The sequence below is a fragment of the Typopeltis vanoorti genome, chromosome 4 (genome assembly GCF_054136105.1).
Source record: "Typopeltis vanoorti isolate ZY-2024b chromosome 4, IOZ_Tvanoo_1.0, whole genome shotgun sequence".
Taxonomy (NCBI): domain Eukaryota; kingdom Metazoa; phylum Arthropoda; class Arachnida; order Uropygi; family Thelyphonidae; genus Typopeltis; species Typopeltis vanoorti.
In genome coordinates, this window is record NC_143552.1 from 82256405 (window position 1) to 82281971 (window position 25567).

The 25567-nt window shown below is 35.7% G+C and overlaps 1 protein-coding gene across 1 annotated transcript in view; it reads left to right on the plus strand.

Moving 5' to 3' along the window:
* Positions 1-25567, plus strand: part of LOC150107452 (uncharacterized) — a 133536-nt gene that overhangs the window by 91797 nt on the left and 16172 nt on the right. Inside the window, exon 11 of the mRNA XM_090391302.1 lies at positions 20662-20801. Within this exon, the coding sequence (XP_090247428.1) occupies positions 20662-20801 (140 nt within the window). The remainder of the gene's footprint in view (positions 1-20661; positions 20802-25567) is intronic.

A 25567-nucleotide genomic window follows, 5' to 3' on the forward strand; every position in this document is an offset into this window, starting at 1 on the left:
TGAATATACTTGTCACCCTCTCCTGGCATAAACACATCACAACCATTGCATCTTCAGTTTCTGAAAAACTAGGATTTCTCTTTCACTCAAGATGTTACTTCACCCCTGAACAGCTGTTAACTTTATACAAATCGCAAATCTGCCCAGCTATTGAATACTGCTCTCACATATGGGGTGGGGGCCCCTAAATGCTTCCTCAAAATGCTTGACTCAATACAGAGGAGAGCAATTAGACTTATTAATGATCCATCTCTTACCATCTCACTCCCTCCACTTTCACACAGATGTTTGGTTTCTGCACTATGTGTATTCTACAAATATTTCCAGGGGAACTGTTCATCTGAAATAGCATCAATAATTTCTCCACTTAGTACTAAGCTTGTTGGAACACATGCAGCTGCTGCTCAACATCCTTTCACAGTGCACCTTGAAATCCACAGAACAGGTTTCTTTTCCTTCTCCTTCATCCCTGTAACTGCTGTATTGTGGAAGTCTTCTCCCTGTTGTGTTTTCCAAGAAATACAATATACAGTCTTTTAAATCAAATGTAAACAAGTTCCTCCTTTCCAAACCCACTACCCACATACGGTACTAATGTACTTTAGGTTGATTAACCAACCTCTCATATGTGAGCTCAACATAAAAAATAAATAAATATATATAAAAGGCCAGTCAGGTCAAGAATAATCCAAGGTAATTCTGTTATGTGGCAAGTAAGAGAAAGAATAATTATGAAGGGTGATGACATTGGTGGATAGTTATGGTAACAGAGTGACCATAACAAAGGATACAGTGGAGTTATTTAATAAGCACCTTTTTAGTATATGCCTTGCTGGTGTAAATGATACTGTGCAACATGTAGAAGGGAGGCAACTATTAGAGGAATTAGAAGTGAAAGAATCATCATTGTTTTTCTGATATGTACCCTCAAAGGGTACAGACTGTTGTGATAGTGCTACATGATTAAGTTTACATTACTATTAGTATTATTACATTACATTAATATTATTACTATTATTATGTTACATTAGTCATCATCATCATCATCATCATGCATATCAAGGATTTAGACCTAGCACGGCCTGTTCCAGCCTTAGAAGTCATCATTGAATTGTTTAAGAGGATGTCCTGGTTTTCCTTTTCCTAATGGCTTGTACTTGAAGGCTTGTTTTGGTAATCTTTCTATTTTCATTCTTTGAACATGTTCCATCCGTTTATGTTTATATTTTTCAATTTTTTCTATTACTGATTCTTGGTTTAATTCTTTCATAATTTCCCCGTTTCTTTTGTGATCAAATAGAGAATACTTTTGCAGTTTTTCTCATAAACTTCATTTCTGCTGTTATTAATCTTTGTCTTTTTGTTTTATTGTCCAGATTTCACTTCCATACATTAAGACTGGTAGGGCTAATGTATTGTATACTTTTAGTCTGGTTTGTTTTTGAACTAGGTTTGGTTTAAATATAGTTAATTACACCTGTTATTTTTAAATATTTTGCAATTTTTATGTTTATATCTTTTTCATTTTCATATGTGATCATACATCCTAGGTAGTTAAATGAATTCTCCTGTTATAAGATCTTGTTATCTATTACTATTTTCGTTCTTACTGGATCTTGTCCTTTAAAGGCCATAGTTTTTGATTTTTCTGTTGATATTATCAAACCATAATCTTTGGCTATCTCATTTAGATCTAAAATAGCTTTCTGTAAGTTATCTTCAGAATTTGTAATTATTATTTGGTCGTCAGCAAAGAGGAGAGTGTTTAAGTTTACTGTAGGAGAAAGTTTAATTCCTTGATGTAAATTTTTATTCCAATTTATTATTATTTGATTTAAGTAGATATTAAAAAGAGTTGCTGAGAAGGGACATCCCTGTTGGACCCCTTGGTTTATCTCTCTCATATATGATAGCTTGTGATTTAATTTTATTTGTATTTGATTATTTTCATATATATTTGTGATAGCTTTTAGGATATTATTTGGTATTTGTCTTTCTTTTAATATGTTCTTTTAACTTTTGTCAAATGCTTTTTCAAAGTCAATAAATGCAATATGTGTTTCTAAATTGTATTCTCTTCTTTTCTCTATTATTAATTTTAGGTAAAAGGCCAGGTCTATACATGATCATCCTTTTCTAAATCCATTCTGTACTTCTAAAATAAAGTTTTTGGAATATTTCATTAGTTGGCTATTTAAAATTCTGCTATATATTTTGTAACAGGAAATAAATTTTATTTAAAAATAATAGGAGTTTTTCCTTGAATCTTGTTCCTGCATATTTATATAGTTCTGAACCTAGCTTATCTTCTCCAGGTGATTTTCCATTTCTTGTTTCTTTCAGGCTGATTTCTAATTCTTTTTTAGTTATTTCCTTTTCATTAAATGTTTGCCAGTTGTCTTTTTTAAAATATTTATCTGTGCACAATTCTGTATAGAAATTTAGAAATTCTTCTAATTTCAATTCGATGTTACATTACATTAGTATTATTGCTACATTAGTATATATATGTTACATTAGTATTATTGCTATTATTACATTACATTAGCATTATTACTAATCTCCTATCAGCAATTTTCCTTCAGAGTAGTCTATTACTTTCCAGCACTCCAATATTGTCATATATAATATTTTGGTCTTCTTCTGGGTCTTTTCCCAGACTGGGTAATTAACCTTTCTCTCCCCCATTCTCTTTTAACTAACCATACCACCTTAGATTAGCTATGCTGAAACATTCTTGGGTTAGATGTTAATAAGGCTGTGAGAATGGATTACATTGTAAATTTTTTCTCTTCTTCTTCTTTACTTTATTATTTTTTTATATTATTATTTTTATTAAATCCTTGTCTGCTGCGCCTTTGTAAAATATTTACTTTCTTTACTTTTCCTTTTATCTATTCTATCTACTTCCTTACTTAAATTTTTTCTTGCCCCCCCCCCCTTTTTTTTTTCTGCTGTCAGGTAGACCTCATGTAATAAGTCTATCTAATGTAACAGTCCCTGAGCAATTGCACAATATCAGTTAAGAAATTTTATTATTATTATTATTATTATTATTATTCAGGCCTCCAAGGAGTCAAAAGACTCATCGAGGGAGGTCCTTCCTAAGACATAAAGTCTGTCAAGACTCATCGAGGGGAGGTCCCCCCCCTGAGAAACACAAAGTTTATCATACCACTCTTTAAAGTCACTGACTGTTCTCGCTCCCACCACTCCATCAGGCAATGCATTCCACGGCTCAACCACCCTCCACACAAAGAAACCACTCCTTACCCTCTTGCTCACAGTTTCCTTTCGTAACTTCCAGGGATGGCCTCTTGTCATCACTCCTTCCCGCCGATCAACCAAGCGAAAGAACTCCCCAGTGTCAACCCTGTAACCACCTCTCAACAGTTTAAAAGTCTCAATCATATCACCTCTCCTTCTTCTATCCACCAAACTCTGCAGTCCACATTCTCTCAGCCGATCCTCATAACTATCCTTGTACAGTCCTGAAACCATCTTTGTCATCCGTCTTTGTATCCTTTCCACAGTTAATTTATCCCCTTCAAATCCTGGGGACCAAATCTGAGAACAATAGTCCAAGTGTGGTCTGATCAGAGACTTATACAACGGAATGATAATCCTCTTATCTCTGCAGGTCAGCGTCCTTCTCATAATAGCAGCAATCCTCTGTGTTACCTTCACCACCTTTGCAATATGTCCCCTAAACTTCAAGTTTCTATCAATCAATTTATTTGATCTTAATGACTGCGCCACTTAATTGATCTTTTTATGTTTGAAAGTCAGGGCGAGAAGATGACAAAATTAATTTAACACTTCTATACAAATTCTTTATATGCAAGTCGTGGCTCGTTACTATATTCTATTTCTACAGGCTCGTTAATATTTTTGGGATAGTGCATTGGCTAAGGAATGAGAACCAGGTAATTACAAAACAAAAACATGTTTATTATCAAACTAAAAGATATGATACAGAGCATATAAAAGTTGATTAAAGATTAACTTAATCAAGAGCACTTTAACACACAATATTACTTGCTATCTGAGCCACAGAAACTAAGTGCTTTCACTATCAGAAAATAACTTAATCACTTAATCAAATAACATAATCAAAAGCTCTTTAACACACAATATTACTTGCTGTCTGAGCAACAGAAACTATAGTGCTTTCACTATCAGAAAAACCTATTGTGCCTTGATATAAAGGTGTCTTCTATGACACAGCTTGGCTTACAAGCATGCATAAATTTTCCAGGAGGGATTACATTAACTTTCTTCCAACACATCCAATACTTAATTGATACTAATTCAGACATTATCACAAGCAACTTATGAATTAGACATACTTAACAATACAAGTTCTTCCCTTATTCAAAATTCAATATAACTACCACTTAACAAGTAACCTCTCTCAATCCTTTACGATTTCGAGTTACAATTAAATACCATACTATAGACAAAATAATGACTTACTTGCTAACAATCTCGAGAGGAAAGTCCGATTTAATCCGTAACACACAGACACTTCCATCAGATCAATCCTCAATAGTTTTTCTTCGTCAGATGCACTGGAACTAGGGAAGGAGCCCCCATAGGTAAAGATGACTTCGCCATTGCTTCTGCCTGGTATCTCCACTTCTGGGCTTGGCTTCCACTGAAGAGACCTCACTAAAGGTCGAAACTAGTCTGGGTAGTGGCCCTTCCCTTAATGCATAACATTATACATATCTGCAAGGAGATGTGTTTTGCATTATGGGAGATACTGAGATAGGAGTGATGTTAGCTTGGTCCACCTTTTCTACGAGTTGTCAGTGTTGCACTACCTTACCCCAGTTCTGAAGATATTTTCAGGCACAAACTTTGTTTGCTCACACTTGGATAAAAGATTAAACTAAATTTCTTATAGTCTAACCAAGTGACAAATAAACTTTCAATATCTTTCTCTAAATCCAGAGTAATTTAATAAAAAGGTGGCACACCTTTTGTCAACTCCTATAGGTAAAGATGACCTTGCCATTGCGTCTACCTGGTATCTCCACTTCTGGGCTTGGCTCCCACTCAGTGGCGCCATGGGTAGGACGTGCCCTTGTGCAAAACGTTTTTCAGCGCCCCCATAAAATAAGTTTCCATGAAAAATTTTATTTTGTTAAAAGCAAAACAGTTTATACGCATATATAAAAATAAATTTTATTTAACAGTAGTAGAGCATTGTAATCACTGAAATTCATTAATAAAGAATTTTTAACAATAAACATTTTCAAAAATGTTTATTCCTTAATATATAAATACAACAGAATATATATATATAAACAAAAATTATTTTATTTTAATATAAAAAGAAGTATTACATAACAAAGATAATTTGGAGATATGCTTTTAACTATATAATTAGTATAAATGTAGATTTATTTTACATATTTATCCTAATTCTCGTGGAAAGGCTTAGATGTTGGTTATGCTTTTTTTACTAAGTAATTTAAGGAAATTACAATGTCACTAGGATATACATTAAAATAAATTTTAATATACTTCAATATTTCGGCAATGTCACGTTGCCATTTTCAAGAAACTTAAGAACAAGACACGTGCACGCAGACACAACAAACAGTAAATGAGGATGAAGCAGGAAGCTATTATTTCTCCTAAAGTCCAGATGGTGCCCCCTAGCGGGCAATGTTGGTATTCTTGGGCGATTGGGCTGGAGGTCTTCTGATGTAGGTTTCCCAAATTTGAGGCAGTCTCATGCAGCCAAATTTGTTGAGGTTTGGATTGTTTCTTAGGGCTGAAGCTGATTCCATGAAAAGTCTTTCAAATTTGAACTTGCTACAGTGTATTATTGTTGCTTTCTTCCACCATATTCTGTGGCATGTATCCAGAGCATGGTCAGCAAGACCAGAGTGGCTGTACTGGTGAAACCGGATGTAGTCCTTGTGTTCTGAAATTCTGATATTGGCTGTCCTGCCTGTTTGGCCAAAGTAGGACAGCTTACAGCTGCAAGGGACCTGGTATACACCAGGCAGGTCTGGGGGGGGGGAGAGGTCGATCTTTAGTAGAGCGGATAAGGGATGCCAATTTTTTTATATGGTCTGTAACAAGAAGTTAAGTCGTGTTTTTTTAGGATTTTTGTAATTTTTTCCGAGGTGCCTCAGATATAGGGTATGGTGATGGATTTAGAGTAATCCTTGTTGTGAGGGGGGGGGGGGTTACTGGTTTCAATATTTTTTGGATTTTTTGTTTTGGGGGGGGGGGTGTTAGCCATTAGCTGAGAAAGTGTTGAGAATATGGTTTAGTTCTGTGGTTAGGGCATTGTCATTTGAACAGATAAGTTTAGCCCTGTTGTGTAGTGTCTTAATGAGTCCATATTGTTGCAAGGAGGAGTGGTGGGATTGTTGGTGAATGTATCTCCCTGTATGGGTGGGTTTTCTATAGACTGAGAAAACCAAAGTTCCATCAGGCTGGCAGGTGACTAGTGTGTCTAAGAAATGAAGGCAGTTGTTTTTTCTTCTTCCAGGGTGAATTTGATTCTGGGGTATTGGTTGTTTATATGTGTTAGGAAGGAGAGGAATGCATCGGAGCCATGTGGCCAAATAGCGAACACATCATAAACATAGCGAAGCCAAATGGTTCGTTTTTGTGGGGCAGAGTTTAAGGCTTTCTCTTTCAAAGCCAGCATAGAAAACCTTACACTCAAACACACTGACGTAATGGTCAGTTTTGATGTCTCCTCCTTATTCACAAATGTCCCACTCAAAGAATCCTTAGAGCTAATCCAAGCTAAATTTCCTCCCGATATCACAGCCCTTTTTCAGTTCACAATGAACTCGGGCTATTTTGTTTGGCAACGAAAATTCTACAATCAAATAGAGGGGACAGCCATGGGTTCTCCACTCTCCCCACCCTTGGCCAACTTTTATATGGAGACTTTTGAAGAGAAAGCCTTAAACTGTGCCCCACAAAAACCAACCATTTGGCTTCGCTATGTTGATGATGTGTTTGCTATTTGGCCACATGGCTCCGATGCACTCCTCTCCTTCCTAACACATATAAACAACCAACACCCCAGAATCAAATTCACCCTGGAAGAAGAAAAAAACGACTGCCTTCCTTTCTTAGACACACTAGTCACCTGCCAGCCTGATGGAACCTTGGTTTTCTCAGTCTATAGAAAACCCACCCATACAGGCAGATACATTCACCAACAATCCCACCACCCCTCCTTGCAACAATATGGACTCATTAAGACACTACACAACAGGGCTAAACTTATCTGTTCAAATGACAATGCCCTAACCACAGAACTAAACCACATTCTCAACACTTTCTCAGCCAATGGCTACCCCCCCCCTAAAAAAAATCCAAAAAATATTGAAACCAGTAAACCACAACCCCCCCCCCCTCCTCTCACAACAAGGATTACTCTAAATCCATCACCATACCCTATATCCGAGGCACCTCGGAAAAAATTACAAAAATCCTAAAAAACATGACTTAACTTCTTGTTACAGACCATATAAAAAATTGGCATCCCTTATCTGCTCTACTAAAGACCAACCCCCCCCCCCCCAGACCTACCTGGTGTATACCAGGTCCCTTGCAGCTGTAAGCTGTTCTACTTTGGCCAAACAGGCAGGACAGCCAATATCAGAATTTCAGAACACAAGGACTACATCCGGTTTCACCAGTACAGCCACTCTGGTCTTGCTGACCATGCACTGGATACCTGCCATAGAATACGGTGGAAGAAAGCCACCATATTCTATGGCAGGTATTTACTTGTATTTACTACGGTGTATTTAATACACCGTAGTAAATACAAGTATGAAAGGCTTTTCATGGAATCAGCTTCATCCCTAAGAAACAATCCAAACCTCAACAAATTTGGCTGCATGAGACTGCCTCATATTTGGGAAACCTACATCAGAAGATCTCCAGCCCAGTCGCCCAAGAATACCAACATTGCCCGCTAGGGGGCACCATCGGGACTTTAGGAGAAATAATAGCTTCCTGCTTCTTCCTCATTTACTGTTTGTTGTGCCTGCGTGCATGTCTTGTTCCTAAGTTTCTTGAAAATGGCAACGTGACGTTGCCGAAATATTGAAGTATATTAAAATTTATTTTAATGTATATCCTAGTGACGTTGTAATTTCCTTAAAATTACTTTGTAAAAGATACATATTTATCCGTCTTGCTTTATAGCCGCCACAAAATTTTTAATAATATCTTTAATATCTAATGAATCCATATTATTTTCAATTGATATAATTGATAAATCCGTTAGACGCTCTCCAGACATTGTTGACCGCAAATAAGTTTTTATTAGTTTCAGTTTTGAAAAACTTCTTTCCCCTGATGATACGGATATTGTTAATGTTAAATAAATATGCATCACAATCGCAGTATTCGGAATCGTGTCGATTAATTTATTTTCGTATATATAATTTAAAACATCCTGAGGAGCCGACTCTTTTTTAATAAATCATTGCACAAGTTTTTAATTCCTCAAATAAAGTCATACCATCAATATCGCGATTGTCGCTCAGTTTTAAGTGCAAATCTTTACAATGTTTCATTAAATCTTCATCACTTCAATCTTTTAATTTGCTAATGTCTCTTTATAACTTTAAATTCCTCACTATGTTGTTTTAACAGTATGAATCTTTCCGTAACTGAAGTTATTGTCGTGTCTAAAATCACGAAAAAAAATTTATTTTAAAATTTTGTTTAGGATCATGCATTGTTTCAACTGATGCTTCGTAACCAAACATTTTTATTTTTGTTCTTTTGCGAATGTCTGGAAAAATAGGATCAACATTAAGATTGCTTGCTACTTCTTTTGCAGTTCTAATAATATTTTCAAAATATTGGTCTGTTCTGCAAGTATTTAATTCTTGTATAACATAATCAAGATTTTCTGTAATTTTTCCTATATTAAATGTCAGATTCTGCATTATTTTGCTTGCAACATTTACGAGACTTAAGATTTCGTACCAAACATGAACAGAGCAAATAAATTTAAACCAATTATAAATCTTTGAAATTAAGTTGTCTGCCTGAACTCTAGAATCGATATTATTATTATTATTATTGTTGTTCTGGGCAACTCCAAGGAGTTGACAGACTCATCGAGGGAGGCCCTAACATCATGTCAAGAACAACTATTCGACATTCACACAGTATCTATCATACCCTGCCTTGAACTCATTCATGGTTGTAGCACCCACAACAGACTCTGGAAGCTTATTCCACTCATTCACCACTCTCCAAGTAAAAAACCTAGCTCTAACACCCTTGTCAACCACGCTCTTGCCCAGCTTCCATGTATGGCCCCTAGTCCTCCCACCACCAGTCATATTTTCAAAAATATCTTCTGGATCAATCTTATAGAAACCCTTCAGTAATTTGAATGTCTCAATCATATCACCCCTCCTTCACCTATCGACCAATTTCTGCAACCCACAAATCTTCAACCTATTCTCATAAGGTTCATTCCATAGACCTGCTATCATCTTGGTCACTCGTCTCTGGATCCTCTCCACTTCCTCCCCATCACGAAGAAACCCTGGTGCCCATAACTGGGCACAGTAGTCCAGATTGGGTCTTATCAAGGCTCGATACAGAGGAACAACAACTTGTTTGTCTCTGCATGTTAAAGTATTTTTCAGAAGCCAAGTGATTCGATGAGCTGATTTAGTCAGTTTTGCAGTGTGCCCCCTAAACTTCAATTCCCTATCCACCAACACTCCCAAATCCCTGGCCTCATCGATCTCTGGAGTACGGTTCCACCAATGCGACATACTGATGCTATTCTTTTCACCCCAAAGTGCATAACCTTACACTTTGCCACATTAAATTGACATCCATTTTTCGTAGCCCAGTCCTCCAAACTATCCAAATCATCCTGTAACATTTTGACATCCTGTGCACTCACAATTGCTCTACCCAACTTTGCATCATCAGCAAACAAGTGAACACTTCCTCTCAAATCCTTTCCTATATCATTGATGAACAAATTGAAAAGCAGTGGTCCAAGAACAGAGCCCTGTGGCACACCACTAGTCACAAGCCGTCTTTTAGACTCCACTCCTGAATAAACCACTCTCTGGTATCTTTCCTTCAACCACCCTCCTATCCATCTCACCAATCCTATATCTATCCCCATCTGCTCCAGTTTACTGATTAGGGTTCCATGTGGTAACCTGTCAAAGGCCTTGGTCCAAGGTCCAGTTGTATCATTGTAAACCCATTACCCCTTTCCCGTTCAGCAGTCACTGTGTTATAAAACGTGAGCAAGTTACTGAGGTATGATCTACCCTTCACAAAACCATGTTGTCCCCCATACAATATCCCATTTTCATCTATCCAGTCCTGTATTCTTTTCTTGACTAATTTCTCTAAGACCTTCACAATTATTCCTGATATGCTAATCGGTCGGTAATTTACAACAGCAGTCTTGGAACCACCTTTATGCAGTGGAACTATTTTCACCTCTTTCCACTCCCTCGGGACTAACCCAGACCCGAGACTCAAACTAAACAGAATGGTCAAGGGTACTGACAATTCTTTAGCTGCTTCTTGTACAACTTGTACAATTGGATGGTATACAACAAGCTGGTATACCATCCAATCCCACGGATGTATTGGCGTTGAGGTTATGCAATAGACTACTCACCTTCACTTCATTAACCACAATTCCCGTATAATCTACTGGTTTATTCGTTTCTGCAATGTCACCACCAGGATGATATATACTTGCAAAGTGCTCACTCAGTAACTCAACTATATCAACTGATTCAGTTACCTCCCTACCATCGGCATTCTTTAAAATCATTCTGCCATGTACATTTTTTCTTTTACTTGCTACATATCTAAAAAACTGTTTAGGATTCTCTTTAGCCTGCATGGCCAATGTTCTTTCGAAATCCTTCTTTGCTTTTCTTACCACACTCGTTACCCTTCTGGCTTGCGCTTTATACCGTTCATGTGCCTGCCAGTCACCTTTCTCCTTAAATTCCCTCCGTAGTTGTTTCTTTTTTTTGCAGCTCAAGTTTAATGGTGTTATTCATCCATTTAACCCCTACTTGATTTATTATTCGGACTCTAGGTATACAGTCAGCCATTGCTTCATGTAAACACTTCTTAACTGCCTCCCATGCACTATCAACCTCTAGTCCTTGCAGTTGTACATGCCATGGCACTGAACCAATCAAACTCCTAAGCTTGTCATACTTTCCAGCCTGATAATTCCAAATGTGCCCTGTCTTAATTGAAAATTCCACACCTTTAGCCACCTCCCAAGTCAAATGATCACTCTCACCAATTGGTGGCAATGTGGTCATATTTGTTACAGCCAATCCTCAGATGTAATTACTAGGTCAAGCACTCTCTGACCCCTAGTATTTTCCATTACATGCTGTCGCAGATAGTTATCCCTTAATAACCTTTAGTTTCATCTTCCGTAATATCAAAAAGAGCCTGGTAAATTTCTTTGATATTATTTTTAAGTGGCTTTATTGCTTCTACTCTACTTTCCCACCCAGCAGAAAGTGGTTTCAAATTTAAAACATGAATATGTTTTTTTAATATAGCCAAACGTTTCATAGATATTGAAAAATAATTATATAATTCCTATATTACCCTCCAAAAATTTACAGTTTCACAGGATATCTTAGCTGCATCATGAACTACCAAATTTAATGAATGAGCAGCACACGGAATAAAAATAAAAAAAGCCCTTGATTTATTTGAAGGATTTTTTTTCTTCAGTCCATTATGTTTGCCTCGCATATTTGAACCATTATCATAAGCTTGGCCGCGTAAATCCGAAATGTTAATATTCAATAATTTTAAATAATTTTTTATAAATTGAAATAGTCATTGCCCAATGGTATCTTCTACAGATTCAAAACCCAAAAAATGTTCATGAATTTCTGGTATATTGGTACCTTTATTTTGATTAACAAATCTAATAACAATAGATAATTGTTCTTTGTGGCTCATATTCGGAGTAGTGTCAAGAATTAATGAATAATATTTCGCCTCTTTAACCATTTCTAAAATTTTTTGTTTTATAGCTTCAGAAATTATACGGATGATTTCATTTTGTATTTTATCACCTAAATCAGCGCTTCCCAAACTATGAGCCGTGGCTCCCTTGGGGGCTGTAGGTTTTGTTGAGGGGGGGCTGTGAAATAATGAAAACAAATTTAAAATGTTTTAAGACTAAATAGATTTTTTTATTTTAAAAGAAACGTATTTAACTTTTATTATTTGTTATTTGTTTTTTGTTATTTTTTATGTGTTAATGGAAAAATTCACACATTGGTGTTGGTTCACAAACTTTGCTTCCTGCGTATTTCGGCGCTTAATAAATATTAGTAAATATTGCTTATTCATATATTTCATTTCAAAGCAGTGGTTAATTGTATTTACTTCGAATGCTCTCTAGGGAAGCTCCAAATCTTCCTGTCCCTTTCATCAGGCGTTCGTAATCAGGGACTGTTGATATTGACTTTATATACATATCAAGACTCGTTTTATATTATCACTGTCATCCGAGCTAGTTTTCTATTACCAATAAAAGTTTCGCATATACTTCACACATGAAAAAAAGCTTAAACAAGTTCATGTGGGGAGATAGTAACTCGCTTGCAGTGGTAAACAACACTCCTCCCTAACAGCCACTATACTGCAGAGGCAATAAAAACAAGTACTTTTATTATGCCAGTGAATAAGGTATGAGGAGTCTGTGTAATATATTTCTCAACAAATAGTGCAATTAGAGACAACTGGGATAAAAACACACTAATTAATGAATCACATGTCCCCCTCATACAGAAACTATGCTGCATAGACTGAAACAAAACCATATGTTGCATGGGCAAACACAGTATCTTACTAAAAACTATTGTTATTAATTAGATGTGTGTGAGTTTGATTTCCCAAGGCAGCAATAAAATTCAACCGAACGTGTTAAAATTAAGTAATATATATATAAAAAAAAAAATCAGCTAACGCCTTTTTATTCCCGTATACGGGGAGTAGGCGAGGCCATTTAGCCCTATCTAACTTTTGGAGACTGAGTGGGCAGTTCAATCTCCACTGGTACCAATCAGAGATAGATGGCCCAAGGCTATCACTAATTAAGCGGTTCACAGTGAAGAGAGATGGCTCAAATGTGCCACCATCTCGTGGTCCCTAACCCTAACACAATATATTTAATGCCTGAAATAATGTGGGTTCTACAGTCGATTTTCTTGAGTTTATGGGACGAAAAACCCACTTGCCCGTGCCAGAGATCGGCTAACTCGGGAACCGGTCAAAAAAAGGCTTAGAAAAATTTCCTATAGTCGCCGACTAGACTCGAAACCAAGTCTTCTTTCATGCGGCCAAGCGCCGTGGTGTGCAAACGCCACATCCACTGAGCTACACAGGCTCTTAAGTAATATATATATATATAAAATGAATGTTATGGCAGTTTCACATATGGAATTCGGTTGAAGAGAGTTAGCATTTCAACTCAATTATCAGCTATCGTGCAATCATATGCACGTTTTAATAACCTGCCTTTGCTGCCTGTTTCACGTTAGGCTTAATTACCGTAAAGGGAAAAAAGTCACAAAAGAGAAAAATGTTCCTGGTCCGGGGATTTCCCTTATTCAGGTAATATTCACTAATTTCATGTTATCAGTCTGTGGTGTGCCAGTATCGGTAAGTGGTGATATTATTTGATCTATTCTACGTTAAAAAATTTAACCCTGAGATGGATAAGTGGCTGATAAAAAATAAAAAAAAAATTTCGCGAACAATCAGAAGAAGCAGAAACAGACTAAAAAAAAGGACAGTATTTCATATTTTACCAGAATAGACTGCATCGTCTTCAGAACCAAACGGTAAGAGGCAAAAAATGTAATATATGCATTTGATTTTTGCAATATTTGCTGTGTATGTTTTGTATTGCATATAAATACAATAAATATTATAATAATATCTCTCTCTATTACGATTTTTTTTCGAGGGGGGGGCCGTGAAATATTTTAATTTTTGCAAAGGGGGCCCCGACATCCAGAAGTTTGGGAAGCACTGACCTAAATAATCAGCTATGTTCCTTTTTTGTGATGTTTGGATGCGATTCAAGTGTTCTGCCATCATCAAATCAAATTTAGCGACAGTTTCTACTAACTTTAAAAAATTGCCGTTCTCATTTTCAAAAAGTTTTTGTGAAGAACCTCTAAAAGCTATACACTGTCTTGATAAATATTATATTATGTAGATTAACCATTCTATAATAGATTGCCAATATTTTTTCTCAGTTTCGTATCTTTGTTGTGTGCAATCAATAGTGCATTTCTTAATCAACGACATTTTAAGTTCTCTGTATTTTGAAGTTTTTAATGTGCGCGGAACTTGTCTCGTGTATTTTTAGTATATGACTCAAATGCTGCCTATCGTTACAACTGTATTCATTAGTAAGTTGGGAATTTTGACTACGAAATATTTTGCAATAATAACAGAAAACCGAATTTCCCGATTCTGAATAAACTAAATAACTTCGTAAAAGTTTTTCTCCATTTGCTAAAGTTCGATAATAGTATGAATCGGAAAACTTGCGGCCAGAATCATCTTTGGGAAATTCTTTATTAACTACTTGACACGGGCAATGCTCAACTAAACAATCTCTAACTTTGGTAGTTATATGATTCGGCCAAGTACCTGGATCATTAACATGAAAATTTGAAGTTTTGTGTTTCGCTGAATCAGAATCCAATATTTCTTCTGCTGCAACTTTTGTAGACAGTCCAGTCAAGCCAGTTTCATTTTCGCATGTAACATTTATTTCTTCATAATTATATTGTGTCCTCTCTTTTTCTGTAGTAGAGCTACACGGAGTACTTGCTTCATCAGAACTTTCTGTTCTTTGTTTTTTTATGTGGTCCTGAATTTAAAAATTTATTCAGCAATCCAGCCAGTTTATGTTCCAGTTGTACTCGCTGCAATTGTCTTTTCCTGTTTTGTGCACCAGATAACTTCTTTGGCTTTTTTTCGACATCTAGGGGTTAACACACTTGGTTAGAGTTTAAAATAAGAAGAGCATTAAAAGTTATCCACCAAAATAAATAATAATTTCTGAAATTTTCCCTTAAACTTATTTTTTAACCCCTTAACCGACTATTATTTTTAAGGTGAATGGCCCAAGACTGGCTTTTTTTTTTTATTTTTTTATTACAGAATTTGATTTTTCAGATGTTTTGATTAATAAATATGCTTACATTTTAGGTATTTTTTGAAAATTAACATGTAGCGATATTAGCCACTGATTGATTTCTCAGTGATATTTATTTAATATTTTTTACATTCTGGTAATTGTTTAATAATTAAGAAATTTATAGAATATTAAAATTATTTATTAAAGAAATTAGTAAAAGGACCCCAACCCAATGTCTTCCAACCAGAACAAGAACAAATATATAAATAAATCTCTTATTGAAAATTATTTATTTTCTAGACATCTACCCAACATAAGATAAAAAATCTTTTGTTTTCAAAATAAGATAATTAACTAAAATGAAACAATTTAACTGGCTTTCAAACTTAGCAAAAATAAAATAGATGTACTTACTTTAAATGAATAATAATCCAAATTCACAAAAAATTTACTAAACAACAATAAATATATTTTATGAAACAAAAAGCAACTGCACAGTAACTGTAACACACAAAATTAAATGATGCAAAAATACACAAAAAAAAGTATCAAGAAAAAGGCCAATTGCAGCATGTGTAAACAAACTTAGATCATCTAAAGAGTTTTATAGCTCATAAATAACCTATGTTTATTAATTTAATTCGATCCGTGTCAGTCTGACGCGCAGATAGTCTACCCAACAATATATGGGATTTTTAGCTATGGTCCCTCAGCTGCTTAATATGTTTATAATTTATAAACTATTATCTTTAAAATTTTATTTGTCTATCAAAAATCCAAAAATAAGTACACAATTAAAATCAAAGTCAAAAATTGTCCAAAGTCACTTAAACACAGAATACACAATACACTCAATATTTCACATTCAAAATTGAAATGACGTTGAAAAAAAATGTAAGTGCATATTTGGATAGACGCTATTTCGTCTATCCAAATTCTAAGCGGAATTTAAGAAAACGAACATCGTAATATACACCTATGTTTCAGACTAAATATGATCAGTTTTTCTGAAACTTCAGATATCCTTGTACCCCTTCTTTAATTTTCATTATTACCAAGTATCTTTTCACAGTACCCTTATCAAAATAACAATAAGAAGAAATAAAAATATATTTCATTGTAAATGTCTATTTTATTTGAATTTAGATGTACATTTAAACAAAAAAATTATTTATTTTTAATAGAACAAAATTTATAAAGATTCTATACATTTTTACTTAATATAAATAATTTATCATCAATGAAAGGAGTGAAATTGCTTATTTTGATAATACAATATAATACAATTTGCAAGCTAAAAAAATTACCGTATTTACTCGACTTAACTCGCACTTTTTTCCTAAAATTAAAGCTAAAAAATCGTGCTGCGAGATATATGCTGGGATTTTCGGAAACTAAAGTTTTCAGAAAAAAAAAAACTGAAAATGGGTATGACTTATCAAGCTTCTATTCTTCATCACTTCTGTCCTCCAGAGCAGTTTCCTTGTATGCAAAGTTATCTACCCAAATAGAGTCATCTTCTTTCCCATTATATCAAGCAAAAATTACCAGCAATTTAAGACTTGAGATACGTAATGAACAATCCTTGAGAATTGAAAGATGTGCGCGATTGTAGGCCAATAGAGAAGCAGCTATTAAGAAGTGCAATGATTGGTGCTGTATTAACAAAAGATCGCACGACCCAAACAAAACAAGCTGACAATTGAATTGAAATGTTAATTCTCTTAAACCGATTTCCATTATATCTGAAATGCATTCACTATATATTTCTTAGTTTTAACACGTTCATGACGGGGGGGGGGGGTGGTAGTGTCAAGCAAAACCATATGTTGCACCTGCAACATGTGGTTTGCTTGAGTGTACTATATATGGCAGTTTCTGTTGAAGGGAAGATGGGATTCATTAGTTAGTGTTTTTATATTCCCAAATGTCTGTGAACCTTATCCAGTGACATGATAAAACTAATTGGTTTTCCTGTTTCTGCAGTATGGCTGTTGGGGATGGCATATTGTTTACTGCAGGGAGCGAGTTATTGCTCCAATGTAAAATTCGGGGTGATAGAGACTCGCAATTTGAGTAGGAGAATTCATGCATAATATAATTTAATATATATATATATATATATATATATATATAGACTATAAAAGTTTATAAAATTCACATCATATGATACTTTATGGGTTGTTTCCTTAAATATCTAATAAGTGGGTTCTAAAATGTTTAGTTTTAGCATGTATGACTATAATTTTTTTATTAATAAAATATAATAAGCCCATATTTCACTGTCAATGGGAAATGGCGCCTTTTTTATTTGCTAACTAAATGCTGTATTTTTGTAAAATATCTTGTTGTTGTTATACAGCTGAACGAGCACCCTTATTAAGCAGAGCCGTGAGGCAAGCTGCCTCTATGCTACATCCTGTCGACGTTACTGGGCAAAGCACAGTGTAAGAATGAATTCACAGGCTGTCTTAAACTAAAAATTTCCACTAAAAATATAATAAACAATCGAGAATATTTATAAATATTCTGTTTATAAATATAGCTGAGTCGATGCTTACTCTGTGAAATAAAATCTGTGGTAATATTGATAACGTTCACTTCAAACAAATTATAATAAAACTGGTGATGTATTAAGTTAAAAATGTTGTTAGATTATTAAGAATTCATAATAATTTGACTGATTTAAAATTTCATTTTTATTGCATTAACTATAATTTGTAATTGTGTAATTTATATAGTACGATATAATTCAAGAATAAGAAAATTTAATATTTATTTTATTTCCAGTGGTGAAATGACGCCCCTATCTTCAAGCGCCCTTGTGCGGCGCACAATCTGCACAACCACACGGCTTGGCCATGCTCCCACTGAAGAGACCTCAATAAAGGTAGAAACTAACGGATGGCAATGCTGTAGCCAATCAAGTTCTACCTGAGGCTCGGCTATTGCTATTATGAGTTTCGCTCTCTTAGGTTTCTTCCGAAGTTTTGCTCCCGCTGAGGGGGGGGCTCGATTTCGGGGGGGGGTTGGCATGGCCTGGTGAGGGGGCTGTGTCGATGGATGCTTTTCCCTGGAATATGAGTGGTTCTGCTCAGTGGTGGTGGGGGAGCCTGTCACTGACTGGAGCCAACACTGAGCTGGACGGTCTTTCGGCCACTATGGAGTGGTCTAGGGATCGTCTGAATTTTTAGAGACGGCTTTACTTAGATATAAGGTAAAAACTAGTCTGGATAGTGGCCCTTCCCTTAATGCATAACATTATACATATCTGCAAGGAGATGTGTTTTGCATTATGGGAGATACTGATATAAGATATTGAGATGTTAGTTTGGTCCACCTTTGCTACGAGTTGCCTGGTGTTGTACTACCTTACCCCAGTCCTGAAGATATTTTCAGGCACAAACTTTGTTTGCTCACACTTGGATAAAGGATTAAACTAAATTTATTATTATTTTAAAAACTTTTAAGACCTCGTAGGTGAAGAGCCAAGGACCAAAAAGCCTAGAACCATGTGCTGCATTGACTTTTATTCCATTTTCCTTCCTTTGTTCTTAAGTAAGAGTATTCCTGGATTAGCCAAAAGCAATGAAAGATTTTAATTCATTGCTGGCCACCAGACCTTACGATTTTGGTGGTATTCAGTGCTAATCTGGCTTAACTCCTATTAAGCTTTTACAAACAAGTGCAGGCGCATTCTAACTAAGTACATTTTTTTCTTATAATTTCAGACAAAAATTTTTTAAATATTCTCTAAATTTCTCTAAAAAAATAATTTCTCATGAGATTTTACAATATCGCTACCCATTTTTAAGGAATGTGCAAAAGAGTTTGCTATGCTCTTGACCTGGTTATTTAATGAAAGTCTTGCAGTGGGGAAGGCAAGGAGTAGAAGGAAGGCAAATAGTGCCACTCTACAAATATGATTCTAGGATAGAAATTTCCAATTATAGACCGGTCTGTATATCTGCAGTTGTGGTCAAGGTACTGGAGAAATTTAAGAATAGAATACAGGAGAGTCAGCATGGGTTTGTGATGAGCAGATTTGTGTTGATGGGAAGGACTTGTTTTAGCAATTGGCTTATATTTTATGATAAGGTAGTGAATGTGTTGCATAAGGGAGATTCATATACTGCAATATTCTTAACTTTGCAAAGGTATTTCATAGATTTACTACATGACAAGTTGGTGTATAAAGCTGCAAAAGATGGATTGGATAACAGATTGGTTAGATGGAATGGATTGAAGATTGGCTTTCTGAATGATGCAAGAAAGTTTTTGTATGATGAAGCAGTCTCAGAAAAGGAAGGCAACCAGTGGCATGCCTCTGTTCTTGGGCCCCCATTGTTTAACTTATTTGTTAATCATATTTCATGTAGATTGACTGGAATTCTTCAAATGTTTGCTGACAATGTTAGGTAGAATTATCAGTAGTATTGCTGATTTTAATTCTCTACAGGAAGATCTTAATAGACTTTTAGCTTGTACAAGCAGGTGGTGTTGTAGTTTTAATATTAATAAATGCAAAGTGCTGCATGTTGGTGAGAAGAGATACAAGGCTGCATACTGTATTGGTGGTGCTGTACTTCAGAAAGTGGATGAGATTTGGGATCTTGGGGTGAAGGTAGACAGTGTACTAAAGTTCTAAGGGCACATTGCAAGTTCTGTGAAGGCTGTACATTGTATGGCTGCTGTAATAAGAAGTTCATAAAGACATATAGGGATAAGGAGGTGGAACACTAGAGAGGATCTGGATAATCGACCAAAGCAATATCGGGTCTCTGGAGTGTTGGTTATGTAGAGTCATCAAGGGAAGGTAGATTGCAGAGTTTGGTGGTTAGGAGAAAAAGAAGTGATATGATAATACCTTCAAGTTAGTTATGGGATTTTATAGATTAATACAGAAGGGATTATAAAAAGAGTGGAGTGTAAGATGGGAAGAATGAGAGACTATTTCTGGAAGTTGTGCAAAGGTGTGGTGAAGAAGGTGTGAAGATAGAATCAACAGCTTGAAGCAGTGTCAGGCAAGTGAAATCTTAATCAAAAAGACCAATAAAAGTTGAATATATGATCTTGTGAGAAGAATTAGCATTTTTAGTAGTGCAAACCAAAGCAACTCTGATTGAAGGTTATATTCTTATAAGCTATCTGATAAATTTTGAAACTTTTTTAAGTTTTAGTTCTATTTTTAGTACTATTTGGTTATCAAATAATTATAGATTTATAATATATTTTATATCTGTAACTTAAAAATGCAAAATTTAAGCCTTTTAGAAAACAGGCTTCAATGTGTCATTTTTAAGATTTTCATAAGGCAGAATTTTTGTATGTTGTATTTTCATTTCATACTTAAAATCATTAAACATTTGCATATTTTATTTTAAAGACTGAAACTTTGATAATAGGACAGTGAATATTTCTTTAACTAACAGTGAATTCATTTTTGTTGTGCTTAGCGGACACTTTGCAAGAAGTTCAGTTACCTGTTATCTCCACAGAAGAATGTCGCAAGAGAACAATATTCCTCCCCATATACAAAATCACTAATAATATGTTTTGTGCTGGTTATGAGAGAGGTGGTCGTGATGCTTGCTTGGTAAGATAAATGTATATTCTTTTTCTTCTTATAATTATTATTAATCAGATGTCATAGAATCCCAAGACTCATTGTGTGAGCACCATACTAGCCATCATTCACACATTGCCTATCATACATCTTCTTAAACTCATTCACTAACAGTGCGCTCACAATCATCTCCATCAAACTTCAGCTCATTCAGCATCTCCAAACAAAACATTTGGTCCTCGTCTCAATGCCTGTTGCTCACTTATAAATTTCCAGGAATGATTGCTTGTCCTTTTTCTTCGGTTACATATTTTCTGTAACCAAAGAAAAAGGACATATACAGAAAAATACGAATTCTGTATTTTTGTATCTATTCTATAAAACTAATTTAATACTTAAACATTTCTATCATGTCCTCTCTATCTCTCTCTTTCCTGCCTGTCAGTTCCTTTTTTGTAACCTGTAAATCTTCAATATGTCCTAATAGGATGCATTCCATCCTATCACCATCTATACTCTATACCAGGGGTTCCCAACCCTATGCCCGCGGGCACCATGGCGCCCGTCGACCAATTTGTGCATGTCTGCCGCTGTTCAACCGTGTGCTGTATAGTTTGAAATAATCATGCAACAATTCATGGCATGCTATATGGCTCGTGCATTAATGACACATGACGAGTATTAATTAAACGCATACAATGTAAAGTAGATGTGCATTCGAAGTTGTTCATTCCAGTTTAAGAACTGGAATATCATCATATTCTCCTAATTATGAAGCAGTGGCCAATGAAATGCAATGCCAAAGATCACACTAACTTACATTTAAATTTAAATGTAATGTTTATTTAAATTTAAGTTTTTATATAATGTAAATATTTAAATTTACATTATATAAATTTAAATATTTATATATTTAAATTTATAATTTTAAATTTACTATATTTAAATTTTTATATAATGTAAACTTTTAAGTAATAAAACATTTGATTATAATGTAAACTTTGTATATATTCATTTAACAAAAGAATTCAAAAAATTTGCTTGCAAAAATAGATGGTGCCCGTCACCCTACCGGTATTTTAGAATGTGCTCGAGGAAACAAAAAGGTTGGGAACCCCTGCTCTATGCCATCTTGATCATCCACCTCTGAATTTGTTTTATCATTTTCTCATTCCCAAAAAACCCAGACAACAAAATCAAGCATAGTCCACATATGGTTGTATCAAAGCTTTATAAATAGGGATAATAACTTCATTATCCCTACTTGTCAGTGTTTATTTTCCCCTAAAATACTATTGATTCTTTGCGTTATTTTGCAATATTTTTTTTTCTCTCTCGCTCCGAACTTTGCCTCCCTATCCACCATCACTCCCCTAATCTCTGTTTTCACAGTTTCTTGGAGCATAACATTATAATACACAGTTTGTAATTTTTGCAACCCAAGGTGCTCAGAATTGCCCTTTCCAATTTAGTATCATCAGCAAATAACTGGATATTCCATTTCAAATCATTTCCAGTATTATTATTATTATTGTACAAGTTAAACAGCAGTGGACCTAGTGTAGAACATTGTGGCACACAGTTAGTCATCTACTCTTTCTTCAATTCTGCTCCATAATATTCTATTGATTTCTATCAGCCATCCTCTAATCCATGTTGGCAGTTTCATATCCATTTTGATTTCTCTAATTTACCTAACAGATATAGTGTAGCTACTAGGTTTAATATATAACATTTTCCTTATCACATTCACCTGCCACTTCATTACAAAAAAGAATAAATTACTAAGGAAAGATCTCTTCTTCATGGTGTCACATAGATATGAAACTGCCAGCATGAATTAGAGGATGGCTGGTAAAACTGTTCAACTTGATTTCTAGATTATAGTTGACAGTTTTACTAATACCTTAGAAATCTAACAGATAAGCTTAGGTGTTGACGGTTATTCATGACTTATTTTTCATGGTATTAATAACACCACACAATTTTATCAAAGAGATGTTTTATTAACTTATATTTCGCTGATTTTCAACTCAGCATCATCAGAGCACAACACACTTGTACACGCGACAGTGAGTGAAGCAATATAATTGCAAAGGACAAAAGATCTAAAGTGCTATTTTTGGTGCCCTCTAACGAAAAAAAAAAAAAAAAACAGCTATGCAGGAGTTTCTCTTAGGATAACAGTCTCCCAAATTTTTGGCAGATTAATGGAACCATATTTGTTAAGGTTGGGAGAATTCTTCAAAGCCATTGCCGACTCAAAAAATAATCTTTCAGATCTATAATGACTTCTAAATAGCACATTCGTTTTCCTCCATCTAATCCTGTGTAGAGTGTCCAAAGTGTGGTCTGCCAGTCCCGACTTGCCATAGTAATAGTAGCGAATGTATCTTTCATCTACTTCCAGGCGGATGTTAAGTGATCTTCCTGTTTGTCCATAATAGGCCAAGTCACAGTCACCAGGAATTTCATACACTCCTGGGTGTGCTAAAGGGTGAAGTTTATCCTTAGGCGAGTGGATCAGAGTTGCCAGCTTGACATGAGGTTTGAAAGTGGTGTGAAGGCCATGTTTCATCAACACTTTGGCTAGCTTTTCTGATGTACCTCTGATATAGGGAATAGAAATGGTCATGTTGTATTCTTGTGTATTAGGAGAGGGCAGAGTAATGGGCCTATATGGTATTTTATCTATTTTGTATGGATTATAGCCATTGGCTCAGAACGTATGGTGCAGATATTGGAGTTCTGTGGTCAGAGCTGTATCGTTAGAACAAATGGCTCTGGCTCTCTGTGTAAGTGTTTTTAAAATGCCATACTGTTGGGACTGGATGATGATGTGATTGTTTATATAGGTATATTCCTGTGTGTGTAGGCTTTCTGTAAATAGAAAAAGATAGTGATCCATCTGAAAGGTGGGTGACTAATGTGTCAAGAAATGGTAAACCGTTATTTGATTCTTTTTCTACTGTGAAGTGGATTTTGGGGTGTTGGCTGTTTAGGTAGGTGACAAACGCATCCAAAGTGTCTTGTCCATGGGGCCAGATGGCAAACACATCATCTACATAGCATAACCACACTTGTGGCTTGTATGTAGCTGTGGTAAGTACTTTGTTTTCAAAGTGTTCCATGTAAAAATTTTGCTAATGGGGGGGGAGATTTTAATTATGGCAGTATAGATTGGAATGAAGAGATAGCATTTGGGAATAAGGAAAGTGAATTTCTCGAGCTCTTGAGAGATAACTATCTCAGGCAGCATTTAAAGAAAGGCACGTGAGGATCAAGAGTTCTAGATCTCATAATTTCATCAGAGAATGTGTCCATGCGGTTAGCCGTGGCTTTGTGCTTCGCAACCCTATGTCTGGGGAAGGAGTGTCCTGGGTTCGATTCCCGTCAACGATGTGAGGAGCTCAAGGATCTTCCTCAGCTATAGCCAAGTTAGCCGGTCTTGGGCGTGGACAGTAGGGTTTTTTCTGCCAGTTTATCTGGTGTTTTTTATCCCGCAAGCATGCAAACCGGTCCGAGGACACACATGGATTACAGTCAGGAATATTGACCCAGCCATAGGTCTGATTTGTCAGCCTATGCCGATTCCGGAGCCCGGATAAAATTTGGGGGGGGGGGGGGAGGACTAGATGGTATCGTGAACTCCCGTAAAAAGGCGGAACGCTGTATCATCACACAGAATTTATTTATTTATTTATCAGAGAATGTAATTGTTAGAGGGATTTGACATTTTCCTTCAGTTGGTGAAAGTGATCATGAAGTAATCACCTGTGTTGTGGCTAGTCATATGCAGGCCTTTGCGAGGAAAGGATATATTTGGCATTATAAGGCTGGTGATTAGGACAAGCTTAGGAGACAACTTCAAGCTCTAACATGGAACGAGGAGTTGAGCGGTAAGGAAATAAATGCCGCATGGGAACTTACAAAAAAATACATAACAGCATCAATATATGAATGTATTCCAAAGGCCAAACAGGCTGAATAAGGTTGGTGTAAAATGGATAAATGTGGAGCTTAAGCATGAAATCTGGAAAAAGAAAGTCCTTTGGAGGAAGTACAAGGTGAATAATGGTAATCAGTCACATGAAGAATATAAAGAACAAGCCAGGAGAGTGACTCAGTTAGTAAGGAAAATAAAAGCAGAGTATGAGCAGAAATTGGCAAATCAGGCTAAGAAAACCCTAGAGTTTTTTAGATATGTGGCAAGTAGAAGGAAGAATGATTATGGAAAGATGAAGTTAAGGGATGAAAGTGATAGAATGGTAACTGTTGCAGAAGACATTGTTGAGGTATTCAGTGATCAATTTATAAGTGTGTTTCATCCTGATCAGGGTGGAATCATGAGGAACTCAAGCGTAGAGGACATAGGAGAGGATAGCTTAATTATGAGCGAGCAGGAGGTATTTGAGGAAATAACCTTGATGTTAATAAGGCGATAGGATTTGATGAAATATCACCAGGCATCTTAAGAGAATGTTCCAGTGAACTGGCAGTAGCATTGGCATGCCTGTTTAATAAGAGTTTTGTAACAGCACAGATTCCAAGGGAGTGGAAGAAGGGTAAAATTGTTCCACTGCATAAAGGCAGTGATAAGGCTGTAGCTTCAAATTATAGACCGGTCTGTATATCTGGAGTTGTGGTGAAGGTCCTGGAGAGATTGGTGAGAAGTAGGATACAGAAATGGGTTGATAACAGCAGTATTCTCTTTGGTTATCAGCATGGGTTTGTTAAGGGGAGATCATGTTTCACTAACTTATGTACTATAAGAAGGTGACAAATACCTTGGACGG